The 26,706-nt window shown below is 38.8% G+C and overlaps 2 protein-coding genes across 3 annotated transcripts in view; one reads left to right on the top strand and one right to left on the bottom strand.

Moving 5' to 3' along the window:
- The window catches only part of EEF1B2 (eukaryotic translation elongation factor 1 beta 2), a 3,934-nt gene extending 2,525 nt beyond the window's left edge, over positions 1-1,409 (bottom strand). Inside the window, exons 1-2 of the mRNA XM_006759417.2 lie at positions 1,161-1,409; positions 592-714 (exon numbers count right to left, since the gene is read on the bottom strand). Of these exons, the coding sequence (XP_006759480.1) occupies positions 592-714; positions 1,161-1,240 (203 nt within the window). The 5' untranslated portion in view covers positions 1,241-1,409. The remainder of the gene's footprint in view (positions 1-591; positions 715-1,160) is intronic.
- Positions 1,410-1,725: 316 nt separating this feature from the next.
- On the top strand, positions 1,726-26,706 carry NDUFS1 (NADH:ubiquinone oxidoreductase core subunit S1). 2 transcript variants are annotated; one of them, XM_006759416.2, is made up of 19 exons: positions 1,726-1,908; positions 4,593-4,657; positions 5,172-5,263; positions 7,573-7,680; positions 8,368-8,444; positions 8,835-8,916; positions 9,008-9,138; positions 9,794-9,979; positions 11,652-11,786; positions 12,635-12,749; positions 13,519-13,664; positions 14,039-14,167; positions 15,601-15,730; positions 19,383-19,543; positions 21,685-21,839; positions 23,645-23,820; positions 24,909-25,043; positions 25,144-25,216; positions 26,339-26,706. In XM_006759416.2, exons 2-19 carry the CDS (start codon positions 4,597-4,599, stop codon positions 26,428-26,430), a joined length of 2,184 nt encoding a protein of 727 aa, XP_006759479.1. In that variant the 5' UTR covers positions 1,726-1,908; positions 4,593-4,596; the 3' UTR covers positions 26,431-26,706. The 2 variants fall into 2 exon arrangements, with proteins under 2 accessions (XP_006759479.1, XP_015416599.1); XM_015561113.1 differs by lacking the exon at positions 1,726-1,908 and adding an exon at positions 3,355-3,377.

The following is a 26,706-nucleotide window of genomic DNA, read 5'->3' as shown; positions in this document are numbered from 1 at the left end:
ATGCAGGATGTATTTTCATTGTTACAAATTGAACATAATTAAAGCATAGTGATTAATCACAAAAACAATATGTAATTACATATGTGTTTTCCGATGGTCTCAGGCGACCCCTGTGAAAGGGTCGTTAGACCCCCAAGGGGGTCGCGACCCACAGGTTGAGAACCGCTGGTTTTCGCTTTAAGGACAAGTGTTTCTGTTTTGAGGTTCCATTGAGTGTGCTCAGTTCACACTGGAGCCCACGTCCCCAAACTTCCACCCTGGCCGGCAGAGGTTTGTATGTAACCTCTTGAATTCGGACAGGAAGGGAGAATGGGAGAATTCACAAGAACGGCCCAGGCCCGACCCCAGGAGCCACCCTCTCACCCCAGAGAGGGTCCCCACGGGGCAGGGCGGGGGCACCTGGGCACGGCAGCGTGGGGAGAAGTTGAACTGCTGCCGCCCACGGGCTACCCGGGAGCACGGAGGGCTGCAGCCTCTTCCTAAAGTCACAGCGGAAGTGAGCTTACCACACCCCAGCGTAAGGCCAGGCGCCTGGGTCCGCCCCGCCCCGTGAACACCTAAGGCTCCAGGTACACACACAGGCGGCTTTACCTGGCCTTCTCCTTCTCGTAGGACTTGATGTGATTGTACCAGCGCAGCGCATGGCACAGGTCGGCGGGCGGCGGGCCGGACACGGCTTCGAACACGGCCACGTCTGCCTGGGACGGCACGTACCTGCGAGGGCAGAGAGCATGACACACAGCTCTCAGGGCCCAGCCGCGGCGGGGACAGGCGCCGGCCCGTCAGCTCATCCGGGGCATCTCCCCCCCGTCACCGGGCCGCCTGGGCGGCGTCGGGGTTGTAGGCAAACGAGCTCCGTAAGGGAAGAACCACCTGTTCGGTTGGAGCCTGGCGAATGCCTGACACTTGCTAGACCTCAGAGGCTGCGGTCTTTATGAGAGACCGACGGGCTTACAGTCACTGAGCAAAGACGCGGAAAAAGCTGGGTGATATCCAGCAAGGGCTAGGAAATAAAAAAAATAAATAAAAGCAGCTTTTGGACCCGCTTCCCCCTGAGCCCCTCCCCGAGGAGGGCCTCGGCCCGGCAGCCTGTCCCCGGCGGCGGGGAGGCCGCGCCACGTGGTCCCGGGCGCACCCGGCCCGCCCCGCGTTCCGCTCACCCCTCGATGTAGCTCTTGTCCGCCAGGTAGTTGTTGAGCACCTGGAGGCCGGACGGGCTTCTGAGGTCTCCAAAGCCCATGGCGTCGGCTGACCCGGGAGCTGGGCGGCAGCAGAGGGAAGAGGGAAGCGGGACGCCGGCTACGGCCAGCGAGCGCTAAGAGGGGAAAAAGGGCCGCCAAAAGCCGGAAAACTCCTTATATAGAGACGGAGGCGTTTCCCTCCGCCGCCAAGGTTAAAGGTCAAAGTACGTTAACCTTCTCGTTCCTCAACATAAAACCCGGGGTTCTGGCTTAGACGGCCCACAAATTTTCCGGGGGTCTTTCTTTGTGTTGGGATATAAACTAATAGAAAGGGCATTTCTTAAATGAGTCCCTCGGCGCGCTCCCCTCCCTGAAGATCACAGGAACCGCCCCTTGAAGCACCGGAGATGACCGAAGAGTGTCGGCCTCAGCCTCCCGGGCACTTCCGGCGGAACTGCAGGTCCAGGCCTCCAATCCCCGCCTCCACCTGGCAAGCCCCGCCCTTCTCCCTGCTGTCTGTCAAATTGACGGAAATTGCCGAACTGAACCTGAGGGGCGGAGGGAATTGGCGCAGCTGAGGTTTCTAGTCCCTCCTGGCTTCCCGTTCTCCAGGCCCGGCTGACGGAGGTCGCCGAGGCTGCCATATTGAATAAGCAACCGGGCGTCTAAGGGGGTCGGTGCGGTGCAGACAGTTCTGCCGAGTGCCCTCGGCGGCTCCAGACAGAAGGTGAGGACGTGTTTGGGTGCGAAGGTTGAGGTGCCATGGCCTCAGGAGGTTATTTCTTGAGAAAACTTTGCTTTGGCCCAGGAGACTCATTTTCCCCTTGTCCTTGACTGGGCGCTGCGTCCCACCCCGCCTCCCCGGGAGCCCCCGAGGGCCGGCCGGTGAGGTCTGCCGGCCCTGGTCTCTGGTCTGCTGGCGCAGGAAAGAAGCAGGCCCTGGGGAGCACTGGCCCGAACGCAGGCTTAGGGTGACCTTCGCTCCGCAGGGGCAATGCCGGACGTGCCCCTTTCTGGAGGGGAGGCCGTTTTGTTCCCTGGACGGGGACTTGTGTCAAGTGCCTTCAGCCAACGGACGGAGCATTTTCTCCCCAGTCAGTACTTCGCTGGTCCAGTGCGTACGGTATTGCCTTAGCAACCGTCCGCGCGTCTGTTTGTTTTTGGTTTTGTCCATTGTGCGCGTTGGGTAGCGCTTTTTGGTCCTTTGGCCGGTGGGGAAGCTGGAGGAGAAGACATGAAAAGTTAGAGCCCAAGGTCGCGCTGCGAGCAGCAAAGGCGCCCTGTTGGAAGGTCTTGGGCTCCCGGGCCTGACTGCAAGGTGGTGGGTCGGACACAGCCCTGCTCCGAAGCGAAAAGCACACCCTGCATATCAGATATTTACATGACGATTCATAACAGTAGCAACATTACAGTTAGGACGTAGCAACAAAAATAATGTTATGGGTGGGGGTCACCACAACACGAGGAACTGTATTCAAGGGTCGGGGCCTTAGGAAGGTTGAGAACCACTGTGAGAGCTACAGTGTAGACAGTGTAGTGAACTGTTTCTGATGACTCCGCATCAAGACTTTTTTTTGTTTAATGTTCTCCGCCCCCCCCCCCATGTGTATGTGTGCGTCGTTGCTGTGTGATTCATTACTCGAATTCAGCCAATTCAGGTTTACCTCCACATCCGTAGGTTTCAATGGGATAGATGCTACTCATTCTGGAAGTGGGTGATTAGCCCTATTTGATGGTTTTTTAACCCCAGGGACCTGGTGTTAAGTCTTCAGAAGAAGGAAGTGACCAAAGGGCATTACTTCTTGTGCAGGAGCCTACAATGTAGTCGGTACTGAGGTTGGTGGCTAACCTGCAGTTTACTGGGTGGAATAAAGATGTATGTGTGTGCAGTGTGCACCGGGAGTGTGAGCAGGAGCACGAAAGAGCACTTTTAAAAACCGCTCATAAGTGGCCCATCCTGCCTAAATGCACTTCCGCTTGAACTGACATTTATTCGGCTCCAACCTATAGCACAGCCTCGGAAGCACTGTTTTCTGCTCTTTAGATCAGCAGAAACTCATGCACCAAAAGCCACTCGCTTGTAGGCGACAGACCTGATGTCTGCAAATCCAGTATCACAGGTTCAGAACTGATGAATTTTATGAATTATTGAAATCTGACGTACTGAAATTCCCTGTTATATATCATCTGTAACAGGTGTGTAAAGCGTGATGCTTAAAACTTAGGTATACTAGGTACACAGGGCGCCCCAAAATACGTATACACGCTTGAACAGCAAGAAGCTGTTAAATGAAAATGAAATGTATCTTAGTAAACTGCCTTTAAAATTATATTAAGTGTATACATTTTTTGGAATGCTCTGTACATTATTTTCCACTCTCTTTACCTTTGAAATTCTTTATGTTGATATATTCTGATCACAAAACTTGCATTTTTAAAAATTCCAAAGTGAAAAATTGTAATTTGGATGCTTAGCCCATCTGATCAAGTGAATGGACCAAAACCTCTAAAAGTTCAGCTAACTTTTCTGTTTGCTCATGTATATGCCTTTAATCGTTGTTTACGTAATCCACTTCTATGTATTTCAGTAATTCAGCAAACCTTTTAGAGCAGGGTTTTTCAACTTGCAGCACTCGACACTTCGGGTAACTTTTAGGGGGACTGCCCTGTGCATTGCAGGATGTTTATCGTGCCCTGGCCTTGCCCCTGGATGCCTGAAGCCTTCCCCAGTTGTGACAGCAGTGTGTCCAGGCATTGCCAAATGTTCTCTGGGAAGCAAAATTTTTCCTGGTTGAGAACCAGTGTTTTAGATCCTAGTGTGTCAGCCTTGGGGCTAGGCATTGAAGATAAGTTCATAATGCAGTGGGTGTAGAACAGATAATTGCAGATCTGTAAGTTCAATGTACTACTCAGCACAGAAAATGGCACTCCAGACACTTCAAAGGGTTGGGCTTGTGAGCTAGCTCAGAATATCTCAGGAGCATTTAGTATGTAATTGCTAAGAATATTAGAAGGCATATTGTTAGGAAATGAAGGTAGAAAGGTAGGTTTTACTTTACATAGATATTAATGATAAGCTGTTATTCTTGAAATTTGCTTTACTGTATAATAGTATTTTAAGTGTGATAATTTGTTAATAGTTAAAAACAACAAATCTGCCCTTTACATAGAATTAGAAGGCCCAAATTTACATACCAGCTGCTGCTTCTTAGCTCCTTGACATGGTATAAGTCAGTAATCTCTTTGAGACTGAATATTCTCATCTATAGAATTTGAGGGGAAATATCAGGATTTGTTAGTGTTCAAAGAAATAATGTATGTGGAATGTTTTAAAATCATAAAATATTACCAAAAAGTTTATAATTAGGGTTCTTCCTACAATAATATAACTCTTCTTTGTTTCATTCTTAGCAATATGTTAAGGATACCTGTGAGAAGGGCCTTAATAGGCCTTTCTAAGTCTCCTAAAGAATATGGTGAGTTGTTTTTTTTTAATTTGCATTTGTTTGTACTCAACTTTCTATTTTTATAAATTCATAGATCTGTGGAATGTTTATTGCAAGACCCTAAACTCTTAATTTGTTTGAAATAAAAATAGAAACAAATGACCCAAGTCAAGTAGGATAATTTGGGAATTATAACTTTACCTTAAACAGTTTATAGAAATCATCATGGAATATAAAGTAACTGGAACTGCCCATCATTGCTGCAAATGAAAAGAAACAGTCATTCTGCTTTTGAAAAGTGGTCTTCCCATGAACATATTTTTAGTGGTATAAAAAGTTTTAACTTAAATTGCTATTAAAAGTAGACAACTATATTCGTTTGGTATTCAAGATTAAAAATCATTTTTGGTAATACACTAATTTAAAAGTTTGAATCTATAGAAATTTTAGGCTTGTATGTTAGAGTTAAGTAATCCATTATCCTCTGCTATAATGAATTCAACCATATTAATCTGTTTTTCACTTCAATATTTTTGATGGTCAGTTCGAACAACAGCCACAGCAGCAAGCAACTTAATTGAAGTATTTGTTGACGGCCAGTCTGTCATGGTGGAACCGGGAACTACCGTCCTCCAAGTAGGCATATGTCCTAATTCTCTACTTTTGTGTATGTTCTGCTTTTTAGAAAAATACCAGTTTATTTCTTTATACTGTTTATTTATCTCTAAAATTTTTAAGATTTCTTGATAAATACTCATAAAAGCACTATAGGTACATGAAAATAAGTAATTTGAAATCTTTGAAATCTTCCAAAGTGAGCTGTCATTTATGTTTCTGACTTTCTTTTATTTAAAATTTATTTTATTGATTAAAGAGGTAAACATAGATTGGTTGTTCCACTTACTTATGCATTCATTTCTTTTACGTGCCCTGACTGGGGATCGATCCTGAAACCTTGGCATATCAGATCGACACTAACTAACTGAGCTTCCCAGCCAGGGCTGATTCTCACTTTTTTAGTGAACAATGGCAATTCTTTTGTTTCACTTCTGCCTTACAAATAAATGCTCATTAAGAAATTTGAAGTTACTTAAAATTATTAGTTAATATAGGTAAGTTTGGGGGAAAAGTAACCTCTGTTTGTTGTGAGCCTGCTTGATGTTTTGACTTTCATATAACCTTTCTATTTTCAGTATATTTCTAGGAATATAACCTACAAAACAGGTAAGTGAAGGCCAATACATTCTTGAATATTTAGTTTCTCCAAATTTCTCCAGAACTAAGAAAATTGTTCATGCAGAAGTGATGCATCGTTGCATCTGCAAGTTCTCACAGAGCCAAATGCTATGTATTCATTTTAGCCACCATTTCTGGACTGTCTGCCAGGTGTAGACATGTAAACAATAAATACATAACAAAAATATGTTCAAGGTACAGTGCAGAGTATTTTGGCAGGTATAGGAGGTGGTAGAAAGAGATGTGAGGAGCATGTTGGGTGATTCCTGAGGAGATTTGAAAGGATATAGACAAGGTTTGTATTGATGGAACAAAAGGTATATGTAGAAGATGAGATAACAGGAAATCAAGTTATTCTTTAGGGAAGGTCCAGTCATGAAAGAAGATACAAGCCATGTTAAAGAGCTTGTAGTTTCACACATCAGGAGTTTTTGTGGCTATTGAGCAATATGTCAGTGACAGTAGGATGATGGCTTGTGAGAAAAACAAGACTGGACTGAGAGATAAGGAAAGAGTATCTTGCATTAGTGGAGCAGGAAATGAAAAGGTCTAAAATAGATGGTAGCAATGGGAATGAAAACAAGATAGAGTTAAAGGAGAGTGAGAGGTAGATAGGCCTTTAGGAATGATGAAGAGCAGAGGGATTTTTGTGGATTCTTGGCTTATTTGGGGTGAGTTAGTAGAGGACAGAAATAGGTTGGATTTTAACTCTTTGGAGCATACACTTGCATAAATGCCTTTTTAAGTCTAAAGTTTGGAGAAGAGAGAACTCTGGGCTGCAGATGAAGAATGTGAGATATTACAAATCTGCGATAATTCATTTACTGCATCTAGCAAGTAGGAAGACCATACATTTTGCTAGGTAGTTAAAACATTGAACATTGCTTTAAAGCAGCGGTTCTCAGCCTGTGGGTCGTGACCCCTTTGGGGTTCAAACGACCCTTTCACAGGGGTCGCCTAAGACCATCGGAAAACACATATATAATTACATATTTTTGTGATTAATCACTATGCTTTAATTATGTTCAATTTGTAACAGTGAAATTGGGGGGTCACCACAACATGAGGAACTGTATTAAAGGGTCGCGGCATTAGGAAGGTTGAGAACCACTGCTTTAGAGTGAGGGCTAACTCTAGAGGAAATCTGAATATACTTATTGTAGTCTCAGAGAAGGAGGAGTGCTAATTGGTAGATAGAACTAATCCCTCTTACTAGGCAAACAGGAACTGGGAAGAGCTTCAGTCACAGTGGGGGTGTCAGTCCTGGGTTTGGTATTTGGAGTCAAAGCTAGAACCAGATCATAGCCAGCGAGGCTGTGTGAAGTGGAGTCTCTAATCTAAAGGAGGAGGCAAAGAAGATGTCCATGTATGAAGAGTTTGAATCGGAGTCGTGAACAGTGGTTCAGAATAGAAATGGGGAATCAAGCCTTCAGTCTGAAGCTGCTTCATTTAGTTTCTTCCATGTAAAGTGTAGACATGGCTGTGGGTCCTTAAAGAGGCAGCTTCAGAGCAGACTGAGGTTGGAATCAAGAGCAAAGAAAGGAAATCTCTTCAGGGATGAAGAAAGAATGAATGAAAATACAGATATTTGTAAATAGGACTAATAAGATAGGTAGGAGATGGCCTCACCCTCCCTCCGGTGTTTTAGGCACAACTAGAATGAGGTCAGGTTATCCTAATGCAAAACTTTTTTACTTGTTGTCTTCTAGGCTTGTGAGAAGGTTGGCATGCAGATCCCTCGATTCTGTTACCATGAAAGGCTGTCAGTTGCTGGAAACTGCAGGATGTGCCTTGTTGAAATTGAGAAAGCTCCTAAGGTACTTGATACCTAAAATTCCACTCCATGCTGTGGAAGGTAGAAAACTTTAAATCTCACAGCAAACTGTATTTAGAATCACTATTATAGTGGAGAATCTAGCCCTGTTTACTTCTTTCTATAAATTAATTTTGTGGATGATTGATTCTCTTCAAAAGTGGAAATACATTGATGAAAGTGCTTTGTAAACACAGGGGCTATAAAATTCTAACAAATTCAGAAATTAAAGGTGTCTTTTTACAGCTGTCAGTATTTCCAAATGGATCTATGTTACACAACTGGGATGTGGAGTTGCTAAGCAGTACATCAGAAGTGCTTATGTTGTGCCGTTCTCAGTAGAGAAAAGGGTGGCAGTGAAGAGGTTCACTTTGAGTTTAATTTCATTTTGGCCTATGCAGTTTTAATTCAGTAGTGCCTGCTAATCAAAAAGCAGCTTTGTGATGTTCTGTTTCAGACCCTTATAGAAAATCGCATTGGTAGAATAAAATTAAGATGTAGGATGTCTTATTTGTTTCTAAAAGAAATGTAAAGTGACAGATTATCATATTATGAATATGAAAGTTAAATTCAGTCTTCAAAAATACTCTCTTTTTTGCTTATTTTCAGAAATATAATGTTTTTATATGTTGGGTTACTTATAATTACAAATAAATACAAATACTTACAGATGTTTCTATTGAAATTTCAGGTTGTAGCTGCTTGTGCCATGCCAGTAATGAAAGGTTGGAATATCTTGACAAACTCAGAGAAATCTAAGAAAGCCAGGTACTTACTGTTACTTGGCTTAGTAATTTTTCTTAGAGCAGAAAATTATTGAACTGAGATTATTGCAGTGATATACTACTTTACTGGTCCTGATTTGCTTTGCACTTGTGTGTTTGTTTTTGTTTCAATTAATATGAACATTTTTTGAGGACAGTTCAGCAGCTTCCAGTAATTTTGTGTTGTTATAAGTCATAATTTTTCAGATTCTCTAATGATACTTTATTCTAGGCTTCTGTAAGCATTTTTTAGGTTGTTTTTAATACTACTTGGATAATGGTTACATTGACATTTCTGATAATAACTAAAATTAATACTATATGATAGCATACATCTGTGAAGGTTATTTAAATAGTATATGAAAATCATTTTATATATTAACTTTTCATACAGGGAAGGTGTGATGGAGTTCTTATTAGCAAATCACCCATTGGACTGCCCTATTTGTGATCAGGGAGGCGAATGTGATCTGCAGGTATGTAGGCTAATCTTATGAATCTATTTGGTTGTCTCAAGTTTTAATTTTATTACCAGCATTAGATTAACTCTCTTGTGATCTATTTAAGGACCAGTCCATGATGTTTGGAAGTGATAGGAGCCGGTTTTTAGAGGGGAAACGTGCTGTGGAGGACAAGAATATTGGGCCGTTGGTAAAGACCATTATGACTAGATGTATACAGTGTACTCGCTGCATCAGGTAATTCCCGACCCCCCCTTTCTGGAATATCATTTCTGTACTTAGTTAATATTCATAAAATTTGGTGGAATAACAACACTTTCATTTGGTGGGAGAAGAGGAATGGTTTTAACGTGTTTTTTTTTTTGCATCAGCCAATAAAATGAATAAGTTGGTCACTTTTGGTTAATATCAATGTCAGTAGGATTTAAAAACCAAATCTATAAGCATTAACTCTGTGGTAATTTGCTGAGCTATAGACATGTAATTTGTGCAATTTTATGTATGTGTGCTATGCCTCAAATGCAAACATTGAATTTTTGTTTTTTAAAAAAATATTTTTTTAATTGATTTCTGAGAGGAAGGGAGAGGTCAGATATAGAAACCTCAGTGATGAGAGAGAATCATTGATCACTTGCCTTCTGCATGAACTGGGGATTGAGCTTGCAACCCAGGCATGTGTCCTGACCAGGAATCGAACTGTGACTTCCTGGTTTACAGGTCGACAGTCAACCATTGAGCCACATAGGCTGGGCTATAGAATTACTTTTTATCTAGGGAGTATGCTCACCATTGAAAATATACTCACATCTTTTTTAGTGCTTGAAAATGATAGTGGGAAAGGAGATTAATTTTGCTGGATTTGACGATTTTATGGTATATTTTTGTCTTGCAGGTTTGCAAGTGAGATTGCAGGAGTAGATGATTTGGGAACAACAGGCAGAGGAAATGATATGCAAGTTGGCACATACATTGAAAAGATGTTTATGTCTGAACTGTCTGGGAATATCATTGATATCTGTCCTGTAGGTGCCCTGACCTCTAAGCCCTATGCCTTCACTGCCCGGCCTTGGGAAACAAGGTACTCATCATTGTATTTTTTAGATAATTTCTGCCCTTTGCTACTATTAAAAACTTTATAAAGAAGTTTCTTTCTGAGTCCTAAGTGCTTTGTTCTGCTAAGTTATTATTTGCATTAAGTAAAATCATCGTATATTGATTTCAGAGAGGATGGGAGAGGGAAATGTAAATATCAGTGATGAGAGAGAATCTTTGATTGACTGCCTCCAGCACACCACACATTGGGGATCGAGCCCACAACCCAGGCATATGCCCTGACTGGGAATCAAACCATGACCTCCTGGTTCGTTGGTTGATGTTCAACCACTGAGCCATGCCAGCTGGGCAAATAAAATCCTTTTGCTGGAAAATAAATAGTTATAGATTGTAGGATAGAATGCAACTGCAAATTTAAAATTTATGGTCTGTTTTCATTGTATATTAAGTTTTTAACTATGTGAATATATCGTACTTTAACCAATTCCTATGATTAGATATTTTGTTTCTATTTTTTATAATTACAAATCTATGATAAACATTCATAAATTTTCTTGTATATCTCTGGTTCTTCTGATTAAACCAAGAAATGGAGTTGGTAGGACAACAGATTTGAATATTTTTAAGGTTTTAGAAACATATAATCAAATTCCCCTCCACTTTTAAACTTCCACCAGAGTTTATGGAGTTTCTTAAAATTCCAGGTATCAAACATTGTATTTATGTGTGCAAAAGGATTGGGGGTGGAGAACAGTACAAAACAGATGTTTAATTAGAGAGTTTGTTCCCTTCTCCTCAGCCAATAAGGCTTCCATACTCAGCCAGTAGATCTGTGTGTGAATAGAGGAGCACATTCGAAGTTCAGGCTGTTTTCAAGTTGGCCCAATGTGTTTCCACTGTATACTTTGAATTTCAGTGTCATCTACGAGTGTGAATAGCTTGGGGCCCTCTCTGGCCTCAGCTGCACATATATGAACAGCCTTTGCAAGGAGTGCTTGCCCAACTATGCCTACAGCCTCTAATACGTTTGGCTCTCCTCACTCAAGGATCTCCATGATATCACTTCCCCAGGCAACTTTCCTCATTGCTCCATATTGAGTGATTGTTCATCTGCAGGAAAGAAACTCCCATCTTCACAGCCTGCCCTATCCTGGCAAAACCTCCAGTTCAAGGTGGTGGGAGGAGGGTTAAGAACTGCCCTAAGCCAGAATACTGCTGATTTCCACTGTTCTTAAAGTTAAGCTGTTTTCCCAGGCATAAGAGTTTCTATGAGTTTCCCTTCCGTAGAGTTCCAGAGTGTTGAATTGGTTGTTTTTAATTTTGTTCAATTTTATTTTTGTTTTTTGGGGGGGAAGGAATTGTCAAGCTCTTAAATAACCAAGCCAGAAATCTCTCCCTTCTTGTTAGTTATTTTGATACTCAAATTGTTTCAGATTTGCCCATTTAGAGCCCTTCCAGTTGGCTTCTATATCAGAACAATTTTAAAGTCTTCATTTTTGCATTATGAATTTATGTGATGTGTTTAAATATGAGGGTTTTTTAAAATTTTTTAAAGCATTTTCTCTGAGTTCCATTATTCTTAGAAATTCATAAAGGAAAGTAATTACACAGTTTTTTGTTTGGGGTAAACCAGATAGCAGAAACTTTATTCTTATTCATAAAATCAACATAGCAAATATATGTATGTATTTTCTCAGAAAGACAGAATCCATTGATGTAATGGATGCAGTTGGAAGTAATATTGTGGTAAGCACAAGAACTGGAGAGGTGATGAGGATTTTGCCAAGAATGCATGAGGACATTAACGAAGAGTGGATCTCTGATAAAACCAGGTATATGCCATACTGCTCTCCTTTTGCAATTGATTTAAAGGAAATTTTATAATAATTTTAAAGAACTATCTTTTGTATAGTTGCAAATTAATTAATGAATATAGGCTATTAAATTCTGTACTATTAATATAGAGAATTGGACAAAACTAACAATAGTTTTAGATATGTCACTGGTTTTCATATTAACTTTGAGATACATCTTATTTCCTTTTAAACCAGCGGTTCTCAACCTGTGGATCGCAACCCCTTTGGCGGTCGAACGACCCTTTCACAGGGGTCACCTAAGACCATCCTGCATATCAGATATTTACATTATGATTCATAACAGTAGCAACATTACAGTTATGAAGTAGCAACGAAAATAATTTTATGGTTGGGTCACAACATGAGGAACTGTATTTAAAGGGCCAGAAGGTTGAGAACCACTGTTCTAAACGGAGAAATTGAAGTAGATGAAGATATGTCAGTTTGTTTATTGGAGAAAATAAGCAAAATATCAGAGTTTATGCAACATAATTTTTTATAAAATATCTAGAGGTACTCAAGTTTTATAAATAAAAATGATTTAGCTTTTTCAGCTGTCATATTGTTTGTGTAATTTTAAGATTATTCAGGTAGCTGAAAATAAGTTATAAGAATTCAAGTTTTTTAGGTGGTGTTTTAATTTTTAACTGATATTTGTAAAATATTTATTAGTTTACCTCTAAGAAAACCTAGAATAATTACTTGTCAGGTATTTATTAACTTACTTGATAATGAATTTAACATTTTTTTAGATTTTAAATTTGGAAATTATAGTTGCCTCTTTATCAAGATTCCACAAATGGTGTAATTTCTGTTTAATCTAGATTTGCCTATGATGGGCTAAAACGTCAAAGACTTACCGAGCCGATGGTCAGAAATGAAAAAGGGCTTTTAACCTATACCTCCTGGGAGGATGCACTCTCTCGTGTAGCTGGAATGGTAAAACATGGATATATAAAATAAATAGTATTTGTGATTTTTCAGTGACATCTTTGTAGTGAAGAAGAGATATATATTTCTTCACTTCTTTCCCTTTGCAAAGATTATTAACAAACATTTATTGAGAACTGTATGCCAGATGTAATGCTAGATGCAGGGATATAGAAATCACTAACACATCTCTCACAGTCTTGTAGGGAGAGATACCTAATTAGGCAATTATCGTATGCTGCTATGGGTAGTTGTGCAGGAAATGATATGTGACATATAAGTGATATATGAGTGGTGCCTAACCAGGGCTAGCATATCAAGGCTGCCTTCCTGGATAAGGTGACCCCTTAGGCAAAATTTATGAATAATGAATACTAGTTTGCCAAAGCAAAAAAAGAGGGCACGCCTTTCAACATGCAGGGCTTGAGGGAATGACAGATACTTGAGAAAAAGTTGTATTTAACTATAACTCCTAGTCTTCATCCTCCAGACCTCATTTTGAGGCCCTTTTGTTCCTAATTTAAAACAAACAGCTTCCTTCCAAGCTGGTGTTACTAGGGTTGGCCCCACATATACCTCTGCGTCTCACAGATTAATTAATCATTGGTGTGAAACTTTTTATTAGAAGTTTGTTGCTTTTTTTCTACTTGAAAATGATTTTTTTTTAATTTTATTTTTTTAGTTACAATTGAAAATGATTATTTTGTTCTCTGAACTATTCATTGTGGTCTTTGCTGAATGAGAACTCCTTAGTGATACCTTTTGCGTTCATTTCCAGTTGCAGAGTTTTCAAGGCAAAGATGTGGCAGCAATTGCAGGTGGCTTGGTGGATGCTGAAGCCCTAGTAGCTCTCAAAGATTTGCTTAATAGAGTGGACTCTGACATCCTATGCACTGAAGAGGTCTTCCCCACTGCAGGAGCTGGGTGAGAATTATAAAGCTAGGATCTAGGTTTCCTTCCTTCATTCCTGCCTTCCCTCTCCACCCCCTTCCCTACCTTCCTCCTTTCCTTCCTGTGTATAAGTCAACACATCTGTAGTATCTATGACTGAAATGAGACAACTTGGATTCTCTAACATGCCCACCAACTTATTTTCACGTATAGACCAACATTAAATCAGGAGGTATTGCAGAATCCAATTATAAATAAGTTTCTGAAACTTTGATGTAATTTAGGAATATTTCATAAAAATGTTTTGTCTGGGATTGCCATGGGTTTGTTGACACGAAGATATTCCGTGGATTGTCAGTGTATATTAGTTTTAAAGTAAACTTATATTTTTAATTTTGTATTTCTAGCACAGATTTGCGATCCAATTATCTTCTTAATACTACAATTGCTGGTGTGGAAGAGGCAGATGTTGTCCTTCTGGTTGGTACAAATCCACGTTTTGAGGCACCACTATTTAATGCTAGAATTCGAAAGAGGTTAGTAATAGTATTCAGGTTTTAAATATATTTATGTGATAATTTGTTTTATATATGAAAAATTATTATTTTAGCTGACTTCTAAGTATTAGTAGGAGGGAAACTTCAAAATACTATTGGAGGATAGTTTCTAACAGGTCTACCCCCCTCTCCTCCCAATGATCTTTTATTTATCTTATTTTTAAATAATTTAAAATGCTTGAAATGATCTTTGTATACACTGTTTTGTATTACTGTTCACCCAGATTAACCAATGTTAATATTTTGTCATATTTGTTTTATTATTCTTGTTCCATGTAGATATGTGTGAATGTAATTTTCTGAATTATTTGAAAGTTAAACATGATGCCCTTTTACCCCCAAATACTTCTATGTGGGTTTCCTAAGAACAAGGGACATTCTCTTAAATAATGAAGTATTTAGTATTGATACAGTATTATTTATTCCACAGTTTATGTTTAGATTTTACCAATTTTCCCATAATTGTTTTAGAGTAATTTTTTTCCTGCCAGAATCTAGTCTAGAGTCACACATTGTAATTAGTGTCATGACTCCTCAGTCCCTTTTTGGGGGCATTTTTTGAAGAACACAGGGCAGTTATTTTGTAGAATGCCTCTCCATCTTTTTGTATCTTAGAGATCTGTGGATAGGTCAATCATATAATTTATTTTCTAAACTGGGACACTGTTGAGAGTGAAATGGGGAGGTGTTATTTACTCCAGGATAACAGGTTTCAGCCAGCACTGTCTCAGACAAATCAAAATATGTGTTCACCGTGTTTATAACTATTTTTGGAGGAACTGGATCCATACTTTCATGTCAGAGAGAGTAAATATGAATGAGGTAGTTTGTTTTCATGAAATATATATATAGTAATCCTCACTCAAGGATATGTTTATTGATTTTTAGAGAGAGAAAGGAAGAGAGAGTGAGAGAGAAATAGTGGTGTGAGAGAGAAACATGGATTGGTTGCCTCCCATATGAGTCCCAACTGGGGATCAAACCTGCAACCTAGGTATATGCCCTGACTGGGAATTGAACATGCAACCTTTTAGGTGTACCAGATGATGCCACCCAGCAGGGCTTTCATGAACTATATTTAAATGGCTTCAGTGGATAAGTAGGAGATAATTCTGTTGTGTAAATACGGCAAAAACAAAACTACGGATCATTTATTCTAAAATTAGTCTTTGTTTATAGCTGGTTTATACAGTTAGCATTCTCACACAGAAAATTAATTGATTGCCTTTGTGTGTATTTTTACAACACTTTATTTTGAAAGTACACAATAAATTATATCTGTTAAGGTTAAATGTTCTGCTAGTGTTTTTGTGCTTTTAACATTTTGTAATATAAATAACATGTAACACTAGCATTAATGAGACCAATAGCTCAGTAATTTAGCTCTAAAAACTTTGCTGTTTTTATTTCAGCTGGCTTCATAATGACTTAAAAGTGGCCCTTATAGGCAGCCAAGTGGATCTCACTTACAGATATGACCATCTGGGAGATTCTCCCAAAATTCTTCAAGACATTGCTTCAGGTACCCATCCATTCAGCCAGGTACTCTCAAGTTATATGTATTTACACTTACTGATTTTTAAGTATTGTTAAAATTTCTTGTTTTTGTAATATTATGTGATTACTGTTAAAAATTACAGCGATATAGACAAGATCATGGAAGAAAGTAAAAAATTCAAAATCCTACCATCCCAAACAAGTATTGGTAATACATTATAATCATCTCTCTGTTCATATATAGAGCAAAATAGATGAATAACAGGCAAACAAACAAAAATGAAGTGATACCATACGTGCTGTTTTTATTTACTGGAGTTTAATTTTATTTAAAATTATCAGAAAAGACATTGAAGTGAAACTGAAAGGATTAAACCTTAACCTTCAATGAATTTTTTCTTATTCTTTTTTTGTTTTAATCTTTACCCTAAGATATCTTTCCATTGATCTTTAGAGAGAGAAATTGGAAGGGAAAGGGGGAGAGGGGAGAGAGAGAAACTTCCATGTAAGAGAGCTACATTGACTGGTTGCCTCCCACATGCGCCCTGACTGGAGGTATGTGCCCTTGACCAGGAATCAAACCCATGGTCTGCAGGCTGATGCTCTAACTATTGAGCAAACTGGCTAGGGCAATGAAGTCTTTATTGCAAGTTATTATTCCTAAAAAAAATTTCACCAGTTCTTTTACATGACCTTTTTCATTACTGGATTCTTCATAAATATTCATTTCCTTGCTGTCTGTAGATTATAGTTGTTTATTTCTTATTTTTTAAAGAGAGTCTCATAGGTGCACTATCCCTTGAGTTCTTGCTTGCTTGAGAATGTCTAGTATTCCTGAAGAGAGCCTTAGCAGATACAAAGTTCTAGGGTCACACTTTTCTTCTCTAAACTTCATAAACACTCTTGTTACTGTGGAGAAGTCTGACATCAGCTGTTTTCTCCCAGCCCTGTACTATTTTTTCCCCCCTGTCTAGATACTTTTTTCTTGAAAGTTAAGAATTTCACCAGAAAGTGTCTTAATGGTGGTTCTCTATCACTTTTTATCTGAGGAGGTGTGCCTTTCAGTCTGAAGATTCAAGGTTCTCTTTATTTTAGAATTTGTGTGTGTGTGTGATTATTTTAAAAGTGGGAGGGGTTTTTATTTCTCATAATGGTTCTGGAGGTAGGTAGTTTGACAGATGATACAGGTTTCCCAAGATGTCATCAAGGAAGGGGCCTGCCTTCTTGCTTTGCTATCCTCACTTTATTTGCTCACTCATGTGTTTGTGTGAGCCTCCTCTCATGGTTCCAAGATGATTGCTTCATTTATAGCCTCAAATGTAAATAAGAAGACAGGTCAAAGGGACAAAGCAGCCAAGCCCTACTTGTTTAAAGAGGAAAACATTACCATGATTACAATGATCAAAAATACTAAAAAATATTAAGTAGTCCTCTTTTATCTCTAGTTCTCATCCTCATGCTCCAGGAGATGATTCAGTGTTCTTCAGGAAAATTTGCTTCTATAGTAGATTTCAATGTATGTTTTCCATTATATAACTAGAGGCCTGGTGCACAAAATTTGTGCACTGGTGGGGGGGCGTGGCCCACTGTGGGAGCAGCTGCTCGTTCTGGTCAGCCAAGCAGTGTTCCCACTGTGATAGTGCACTGACCACCAGGGTCATCTCCGGCGTTGAGTGTCTGCCCCTGGTGGTCATAGCAACTGGTCGACCAGTCGTTCTGGTCGTTCCGCCATTCGGTCTCTGGGCTTTTATTATGTAGGATTAGTTATTTTCTCTCTTTTTTTAAACGTGTGCCTTTTAAAAATAGATTTTTTTTATTGATTTCAGAGAGGAAGGGAAAGGAAGTGATAGGAACATCAATGATGAGCCCTAGCTGATTTGACTCAGTGGATAGAGTGTTGGCCTGAAGACTGAAGGGTCTCGGGTTCTATTCCAGTCAAGGGCACATGCCAGGGTTGTGGGCTCGATCCCCAGTAGCGGGTGTGCAGGAGTCAGCCAATCAATGATTCTTTCTTGTCATTTATGTTTCTACTAGAAACCCGGTGCACAAAAATTTGTGCACTGGCAGTAGCGGGGGGTCTCTCTCAGCCCAACCTGTGCCCTCTCACAGTCTGGGACCCCTTGGGAGATAACCACCTGCTGGCTTAGGCCCGCTCCCCTGGTGGCAGATGGTACGCCCAGTCCCGCGGTGCCTGCCCGTCTTCCCCGGTCGCACACGGCAGTCCCAGATCCTGCGCTGGGGCTGGCAGTGGCTGGGGATTGTGCTGCTGCCTGCACAGGGCAGCGCAGCGGGATCTGCCTGCAGTATGCAAATTTAATGGCCATCTTTGTTGGGTTAATTTGCATACTCTTCTGATTGGCTGATGAGCATAGAATGATGAGAGAGAATTATTGATCAGATGCCTCTGCATGCCCCTTACTGGGAATCAAGCCTGCCACACCAGCCAGGCAATTCTATTTTCTTCATCAAGAACTCTTAACCATGCAGCTATTGGATCTCCTTTTCTATCTTTTCTGCCATTTTTTCCTTAGTTCTTTTGTTCTTTTTCAGTTTGTTTTATATAATTTTTATAGCCTTTCTTGTTCCTGTATTTACAGTCATGTTTTATTTTGTTTTTTATTGTTTCTGGAATGGTGTTCATATCTAATTCCTCTTCCAGTTCTCTCTTAGTTCTGATATGAAAATCTATTGTATTATACCCTCTATTATGTCACTTATTTGAACTCTTTTTGTTTGTTTTTACTAATTTTTTGGGGGGGTAAGGGAGGATATGAAGGGAAAGGGAGAGATAGAAACATTGATGAGAGAGAAACATCAACATTGATTGACTGCTTTCTGCATCGTCTCTGCTGAGGATTGATCCAGAAACCAGGGCATGTACCCTGACTGAGAATGGAACCAGTGACCTCTTGGTGCATGGGTCAATCGATGCTCAACCACTGAGCCACACACCACAGGCCAGGCTGAAATCTTATTTTTTTAAAGTGCGATAAAAGTGTGTTTTTCATTTTTTGAGGCTATTGAAACTTTCTCGGAACTCTTCACATTTCCTTGGGAAATTCCTTTTGCAATGAATATCCTCCTCTTTGTAGTATCTAGGTATAATTCTCATGCTGATTCTTTGATTAGGGCTGTCTGTTGAAGAATGAAACAGGGATGGGCAGGAGAGTGAGCTATGTAGTCTACAGCTTTACTTCTAATTTTTTTCATCTTCTACCAAAGATGGAGTTTCCTTTGCTCTTGGCATGCACTCCCCACTTAGTCTTTAGCATTCAGGAAGTTGCTATGTTTGAAAGCAAACTGCATTGGGATCTAGGGATCATTGCTTTCCATCCCACTTCCTCCCTGTCTGGTACCTGGTGAGTAGACAGAAGACAGTAGACATGATACCTTTAGCATGGTTTCTCCTGTTACACAGTACCATCGGAATCTCAGTCGGGAACATTCCCCAGTTCCTCTGACTCAGTCTTCCTGACCAAAGTTGTTTGGGTTGGATTTTGATTCCCAAGCTTACTTTTAGAAAATCTGTTTTATCTCGTGGTACTTGTTTAATCATTTCACATAGCATTGGCAATGTGATTAATTGTGGCTATATGTATGTTGACTAAACTTGGGGACAACATATTGTAGATTCAAATTTGGTTAAGTTTAGTTTTCATGTGTTTTTCATAAAAGTTACAAAATTTTTTTTTAATAGGTCTTAAAGGAAGCTAAAAAACCTATGGTGGTTTTAGGTAGTTCTGCGCTCCAAAGAAATGATGGGGCAGCAATTCTTGCAGCTGTTTCCAGCATTGCTCAAAAGATTCGGATGAGCAGTGGTGTTGCTGGTGATTGGAAAGTTATGAATATCCTACATAGGTATGTTGAGTATTGTTTTACATAATATAAAATTCAAGTAATTTTGTGTATAAGTGTGTTACATTGTCACATTTAGATTTACAAATAACTTAATATTTAACAACATTATCTTAGCTGGTATGAAATAGAAACCTTTACTTTCTTTGTGAGAAAAACCCAAGATAATAAAAAATATTTTAAAATATCCAAATTTTCAGTTAAGTGCTGAGAAATCTTGAAAATCTGAATCAGTATAACTTGTTTCAAAAATTGCAATGTCGCCAAAACCGGTTTGGCTCAGTGGATAGAGCGTCGGCCTACGGACTGAAAGGTCCCAGGTTCGATTCCGGTCAAGGGCATGTACCTGGGTTGCGGGCACATCCCCAGTGGGAGATGTGCAGGAGGCAGCTGGTCGATGTTTCTCTCTCATCGATGTTTCTGACTCTCTCTCTCTCCCTTCCTCTCTGTAAAAAATCAATAAAATATATTTTAAAAAAAATTGCAATGTCTTTGATTAAATGATGAAAATGTGAGCTAACTTACTGAGAATATATCTGAAGTTTTTTGGTGAGTATATTAACAATGAAAGTTTAAGACAGTTTCGAAAGAGAAAAAAGTGTATGAAATAAAAGTTTTATTTATTCCACTATCTGTAGATAATTACTATTGCTATTTTGGTGTACTCCTGTCTGGTCTTTTATTTTCCGTGTAAAATAATATAGTTGAAATCATACTATGCATACAATTTTGTGTCCTCATTTTGATTCTTATTACCAAATAAAAATTCCTTCCTGTTATTAGAAATAATTTAAAGAATATATTTTTATTGATTTCAGAGAGGAAGAGAGAGAGAGAAACATCAATGATTAAAGAGAATCATTGATTGACTGCTTCCACACTTCACACTGGGGTTTGAGCCCACACCTGGGCATGTGTCCTGATCAGTAATCAAACTGTGACCCCCTGGCTCATAGGTCAACACTCAATCACTGAGCCACGCTGGCTGGGCACAACTTGCATTTTTAAGATAGGTTTGGCTATTCTGGGTTTTTTGCAGTCCTTATGAATTTTAGGATCTGTTGGTCAGTTTCTGCAAAGGATTCAGCATGAATTTTTTTTAATCCTCACCAGAGAATATGTTTCCATAGATTGGAGAGAGAGAGAATTGCGAGAGGGAGAAAGAGAAACATCAATGTGAGAGAGAAACATCTATCTTTTTAAAAAGATTATTTTCTGCTTATAAGAGTTATATATGTTCACAGAAAAAAATTCCATAAAGACATACACCATTTTATTCATTATGTTTTCTCTGAATTACAGTTTTATGAGTGTGTTTATTTATTTATTTTTAAAAAAATATATTTTATTGACTTTTTACAGAGAGGAAGGGAGAGAGAGATAGAGAGCTAGAAACATCGATGAGAGAGAAACATCGATCAGCTGCCTCCCGCACATCTCCTACTGGGGATGTGCCCACAACCCAGGTACATGCCCTTGACCGGAATCGAACCTGGGACCTTTCAGTCCACAGGCCGACGCTCTATCCACTGAGCCAAACTGGTTTCGGCTATGAGTGTGTTTAAACTTAACCCTTTTGGCTTTCAAAATCACCCATTTTTCTCTAATTTACTGTGTTTGGCTTATCATGTGTTTTAGGGCTTCACTCTATTGAATAAGAATCAACTTAAAACAATTGCAATTGGCAGAAAGCTTCCAAAATTATTTCATTAAATATTAGCTAAGGAAGAAACACAGTGTCCTAGACATCTTGTTTGTTTGTTTTTTAGCCATTCTTAAAAGTAAAAGACTATTGTTTCTGCTTTTGACATCTGTTTTAAATGGATAAAAAAGGTGAGGGATGATTTAGGTATCACATTAAATTTTTTTTTTAACCTGAGGATATTTTCATTGATTTTCAGAGAGAGAGGAAGGGGGAGAGAGAGTGCAAAGCATCAATGTGAGAGAGAAATATCGATCAGTTGTCTTCCATTAACACCCTGACCAGCTGAGGATAGAAATGGCAACCTAGGAATGGAAGCCTTGATCTTTGACCTTTCGGTGTATGGAACAATGCTCCTACCAACTGAGCCACACTGGCCAGGACTCATTTAATTTTGTATAGTGAAACATGGTACTTATGCTAAAAATTCCTAATTCTACAGGATTGCAAGCCAAGTAGCTGCTTTAGACCTTGGGTATAAGCCTGGGGTGGAAGCAATTCGAAAGAACCCTCCCAAAGTGTTATTTCTCCTCGGAGCAGATGGAGGTTGTATCACTCGACAGGATTTGCCAAAGGATTGTTTCATTATTTATCAAGGTAAGTAGCATCTGTGACACCAGAAACAGAAGAGAATAGTACACTGTGTGTTGTAGAAACTGTATGGCAATATATTCAGTGGATTGAATATTTTCCATTCAGGAGTTTCCCCCACACACCCTCCCAATATTTTTAAAACCAAGTTAAAGGTTTTATTTGTTAAGAGGTCTGGTGCACAGGGAGGTGGGGGTGGGGGGACTGTCCCTCAGCCCAGCCTGCACCCTCTCCAGTCCGGGATCCCTCTTGCAATCCAGAACCACTGGCTCCTGACTGCTCACCTGCTTGCTTGCCTATTGTCCCTAACTGCTCCTCTGCCAGCCTAATGGCCCTAACTGCTCACCCCTGTCAGCCTGATCCCCCTAACTGTTCTCCCCTCCTGGCCTGATCCCTCTAACTGCCTATCTGCTCTCCCTTCCTCTCCACACCCTTCAGAACTCCGGCACAGGCTGCTGAGAACTCTCCACCGTGCCCCTGCCCCTACCCCCGTTCTGATTGGTTGTTACATGAAGGCGTCCTGGAAAATTTGCATATTCCTCTATTAGTATAGATAGTTGGTACTGCTATTAAGAATTATTACTTGATGTGATTTAATAACAGAATTAAACCTAAATGCTCCTAGTAATAGGAATGGTTAAATTCTGGTTTATTTATACAATGAGATATTATATAATATTAAAATTCAGCTTTTCAAAGAAACCATGTAAAAACGTTAAAAATCATGAGTCCTGTATTACAGGACTTTAATGCATCATATTTAATAGTGCTCCTTGGGCTTTTTTTAAAATATTTGACTCATTTTCTTGAACTCTCATTCATTGTATGAAATGAAATCAAATTTCCCTGGAATAAATAGAGTCCAGAGTTTTCTCGATATTTTACAGAGAAAAGTATTACATAATTTTCCACTTCATTTTACACATAAACACCATAAATTTACAATAGGCTTTTCATGGAAGTAGTTTGTATCTTTAGTTTGATAAAGTTAAACCGAAATGCATAAACTCAAATTCTAGTTCTATCCAGAGATAATTATTGATTGTGGTTTGTTGTTGTTTGTTAAGTAATTTATTTTTTAATTTTTATTATTTTGAGAGAGAGAGATTTGCTACTCTACTTATTTATGCATTCATTGGCTGATTCTTGTATGTGCCCTGACCAGGCTCAAACCCACAACCTTGGCATATGGGAATGACGCTCCAACCAACTGAGCTACCCGGCCAGGGTGATTGTGATTTTGATATGCAGGCTTCATACATTTTCCTATGCATATACAAGCATGTACACAAATGAAAAAGTTTATATGTTGTGCTATAATTCATTTAATTTCTTCCCCCCCAACAGTTTGTTAAACTATTAGTGATTCATTATACTATTTTTTATAATTCTCTGTATATACCCTTTTCAGTGTTATTACTGTCTTATTCTTGTACACTTTTTGTATCTCCACCATTTCAGTCTACTTTACCAAATTTCACTAACATTCATCTGAGCATTTTCACTTTATAATCATCAAGAGAAATAATATACCTAGTTGTCACTATATATGTGTATGAGATACATATTTGTGTATTTGCAAACAATAATCTGGGAAGATACATATCAAGTACTTTAACAGTAATTTTCTTTGGGAAGGAAGTTGAATTGTGGGCAAGGTTGGTTTTAATCTTTATTCCAGTGTTTCAGTATTGTATTGTTTTTATTGTTAAAACACTTTTATAATTTTAAAAATGTTTACTATGTTCATGTAATAGTACCTAATCAGTTTTTTACTAAAATGTTGTTTGCCATTATCCATCTTTTCACAGGACATCACGGTGATGTTGGAGCTCCTATAGCTGATGTTATTCTCCCAGGCGCAGCTTACACAGAGAAGTCTGCTACTTATGTCAATACCGAGGGCCGAGCTCAGCAGACTAAAGTAGCAGTGACCCCTCCTGGCTTGGCGAGAGAAGACTGGAAAATTTTAAGAGCCCTCTCGGAGGTATTTATTCTTGGTTGCTTGACATGTTAGTTTGTCAGAATGGTTTTCAAAGTCAAGGAAGACCCAAGTCTGTAATGCAAAGATGATTTGAATTATCTCTACAGGGAAAATGTGTTTAAAAAATGGAAATGTGAATTGGTATTTTAATTTTTGACTTGTCTTATATTTCTTTTAACTCTTTTTACTATAAAAATAATCATGAGGCCGAAACCGGTTTGGCTCAGTGGATAGAGCGTCGGCCTGCGGACTGAAAGGTCCCAGGTTCGATTCCGGTCAAGGGCATGTACCTGGGTTGCGGGCACATCCCCAGTGGGAGATGTGCAGGAGGCAGCTGATTGATGTCTCTCTCATCGATGTTTCTAACTCTCTATCTCTCTCCCTTCCTCTCTGTAAAAAATCAATAAAATATATATATAAAAAAAAAAAATAATCATGAGATTTAAAATAATGGACAGTTGTTTATAAGCTGTATATGATCGATAACAAGCAGTCAGTCACCTTTAGCATAGCATTATCTCTTCAACCATTTATTTCATAATCAGTCTATTTTCTAAAGATAAATTACTAATGTACTGACAGCTATTTATGGATTACCAGTGTTTTTTACAATTGTGTTCCCCTCTTACCCCCTTGCTTAATATACACACTAATGGACACCAGTAGATTTTCAGTAGTACTGTGTATTTCACCATAGTCGCAGTTACATACAGGGATGAGCAAAAATAGGTTTACAGTTGTATGTGCAACACAGCATTTATTCTAGGCCCGGGGCATGAAATTCGTGAACGGGCAGGGTCTCTAGGCCTGGCCGGAGATCAGAGCTGATTGGGGCCTTCCAGCCTGTGAGGCCTTCCTTTGTTCCATGCCGCCCCCTGGTGGTCAGCACACATCATAGTGAGCAGTAGAACTCCCAAACTCCCGAGGGGACACTTTGCATATTAGCCTTATATATAGAGAGAGATTATTATTTATTCATTATTGTATTTTTCATATAAACAGTTATGAACCTACTTTTTCCTACCCATATAGTATTTGAAAATTTTAAGTATTAAAGCTTTATGTCAATTTTGGGTCCTGATATGTTATAGATAGCAGGCATAACTCTTCCATATGATACTCTGGATCAAGTAAGGAACAGATTGGAAGAAGTCTCTCCTAATCTTGTTCGATATGATGATGTTGAAGGAGCTAATTATTTCCAGCAAGCAAGTGAGCTCTCCAAGGTAAAAACTTACTTATATGCAGTTTTCATAATAGTGTATCCTTCAGTGTAACAGTAGTACTTTTTAATATTATTACTGATCTCATACTCCTCTTTTGCAGCTAGTGAACCAGCAACTACTTGCTGATCCTCTTGTTCCACCTCAGCTAACAATAAAAGACTTCTATATGACAGGTATGCAATTGTCAACATGACTGGCAAGTATGAATGGTGGTAAGGAATAATTCAGCATTGTGATTACAACCTGTTAGTATTTAATATTTTTAATTTTTGAAGATTTTAAAACATCAGAACTGGTATAATTCATATTTTCTGATTTTACTGTAATTCCCTTTTCTAAAATGTAAGCAGAGTTTGAAAATGCAGGAAAAGTTAACAGATTTTAAATATAAAATTTTACTGTTGTATTTAGTATCACTGTGTAGCAATTTAGGGAGAGTTTTTCTGTGAAAGTTTTCCTGAGAATTACAGTAGAAGAATCAAAATACTTCAGTGGTGAAACGTGTTAAATGGTGCTTCTGATGGAAGGGGTTAGGAATGTTTTTAAGGAATGCAGACTAACTGAAACTTGTTTACTGCACATCTTACACTTGATATAACATCTAGGTTATGAGGTACTTGATAGATGATTTAAACATTTTTTTATATCTAAAAGCAGGTAGTATATTTTAATTTTTTTGGTACAATTTATATCTAAGATTATTTTTAATAGGATGTTTAGTAATGTTATAAAAGTTGTATTCATTGTAGAATATATGCCTAAGCTAAAAATAGCAAGAAAAACTCACTATGACCCCACTACCCAGAAATAACTATATTTATTTTTAACATTTTGGCCACTCGGGGATATATACATATATTATTCTAACAAAAACAGATTATTCAGTTACTATGGGTTTCTTGTTTGCTTTTTATAGCTGTTGAAATGTAATTCATATGCCATGAAATTTACCCATAAAGTGTACAATTGAATGCATTTTAATACACATTGTTGTGTGACCTTTTTTTCAATTACAGTATATATTCACATATTTTTCCAGAGTCTTTAATGCTTTTCTATAATATGTTTAATTATTGCATACTGGCACATTGTTTGCTATATGCAATTATTTAATCATACCTAGGAATACTTATTAAAAGCATTTAGCTAATAAGGGGCTTATCCTCTGAATTTGTTGGATGATCTCACAAAATATAGCCTTTTTTTTGTTGTTCCTGAATATGTGAAACAGAGTTTTACTATGTGCTTTTTTAAAGTTGTATTATCAAAGTCCAACTTTTTAAAATCTCTTTCAGATTCAATTAGCAGAGCCTCACAGACAATGGCCAAATGTGTTAAAGCTGTCACAGAGGGTGCCCAGGCAGTAGAGGAACCATCCATATGCTGAAACATCTACCAGTTTGCTACAGATACTTAATGGACAACTATGTTGGAGTGATCTCTTAGAGGTTTCTCTCTTTAAAAAATAATCTGAATGATGTAATATTTAAGGTTCTATCATGCTTATTTGAAAACAATATTGCAATCATCAAAGAACTTGGAGCTTCCAAGAATGTTTATGTGTTGTGTGTAAACATGAAATAGTTTAATAAACATGTACTGATGCTTTTTCATGTAAAAGCATCAATAGTCTTTGTGATGAATACAAAGAAAATCCTTAAAA

The sequence above is a fragment of the Myotis davidii genome, unplaced genomic scaffold, assembly GCF_000327345.1.
Source record: "Myotis davidii unplaced genomic scaffold, ASM32734v1 scaffold394, whole genome shotgun sequence".
NCBI lineage: Eukaryota > Metazoa > Chordata > Mammalia > Chiroptera > Vespertilionidae > Myotis > Myotis davidii.
The sequence above is the reverse complement of the archived record's forward strand: the minus strand, read 5'-3'. Positions and strand labels throughout refer to the sequence as shown.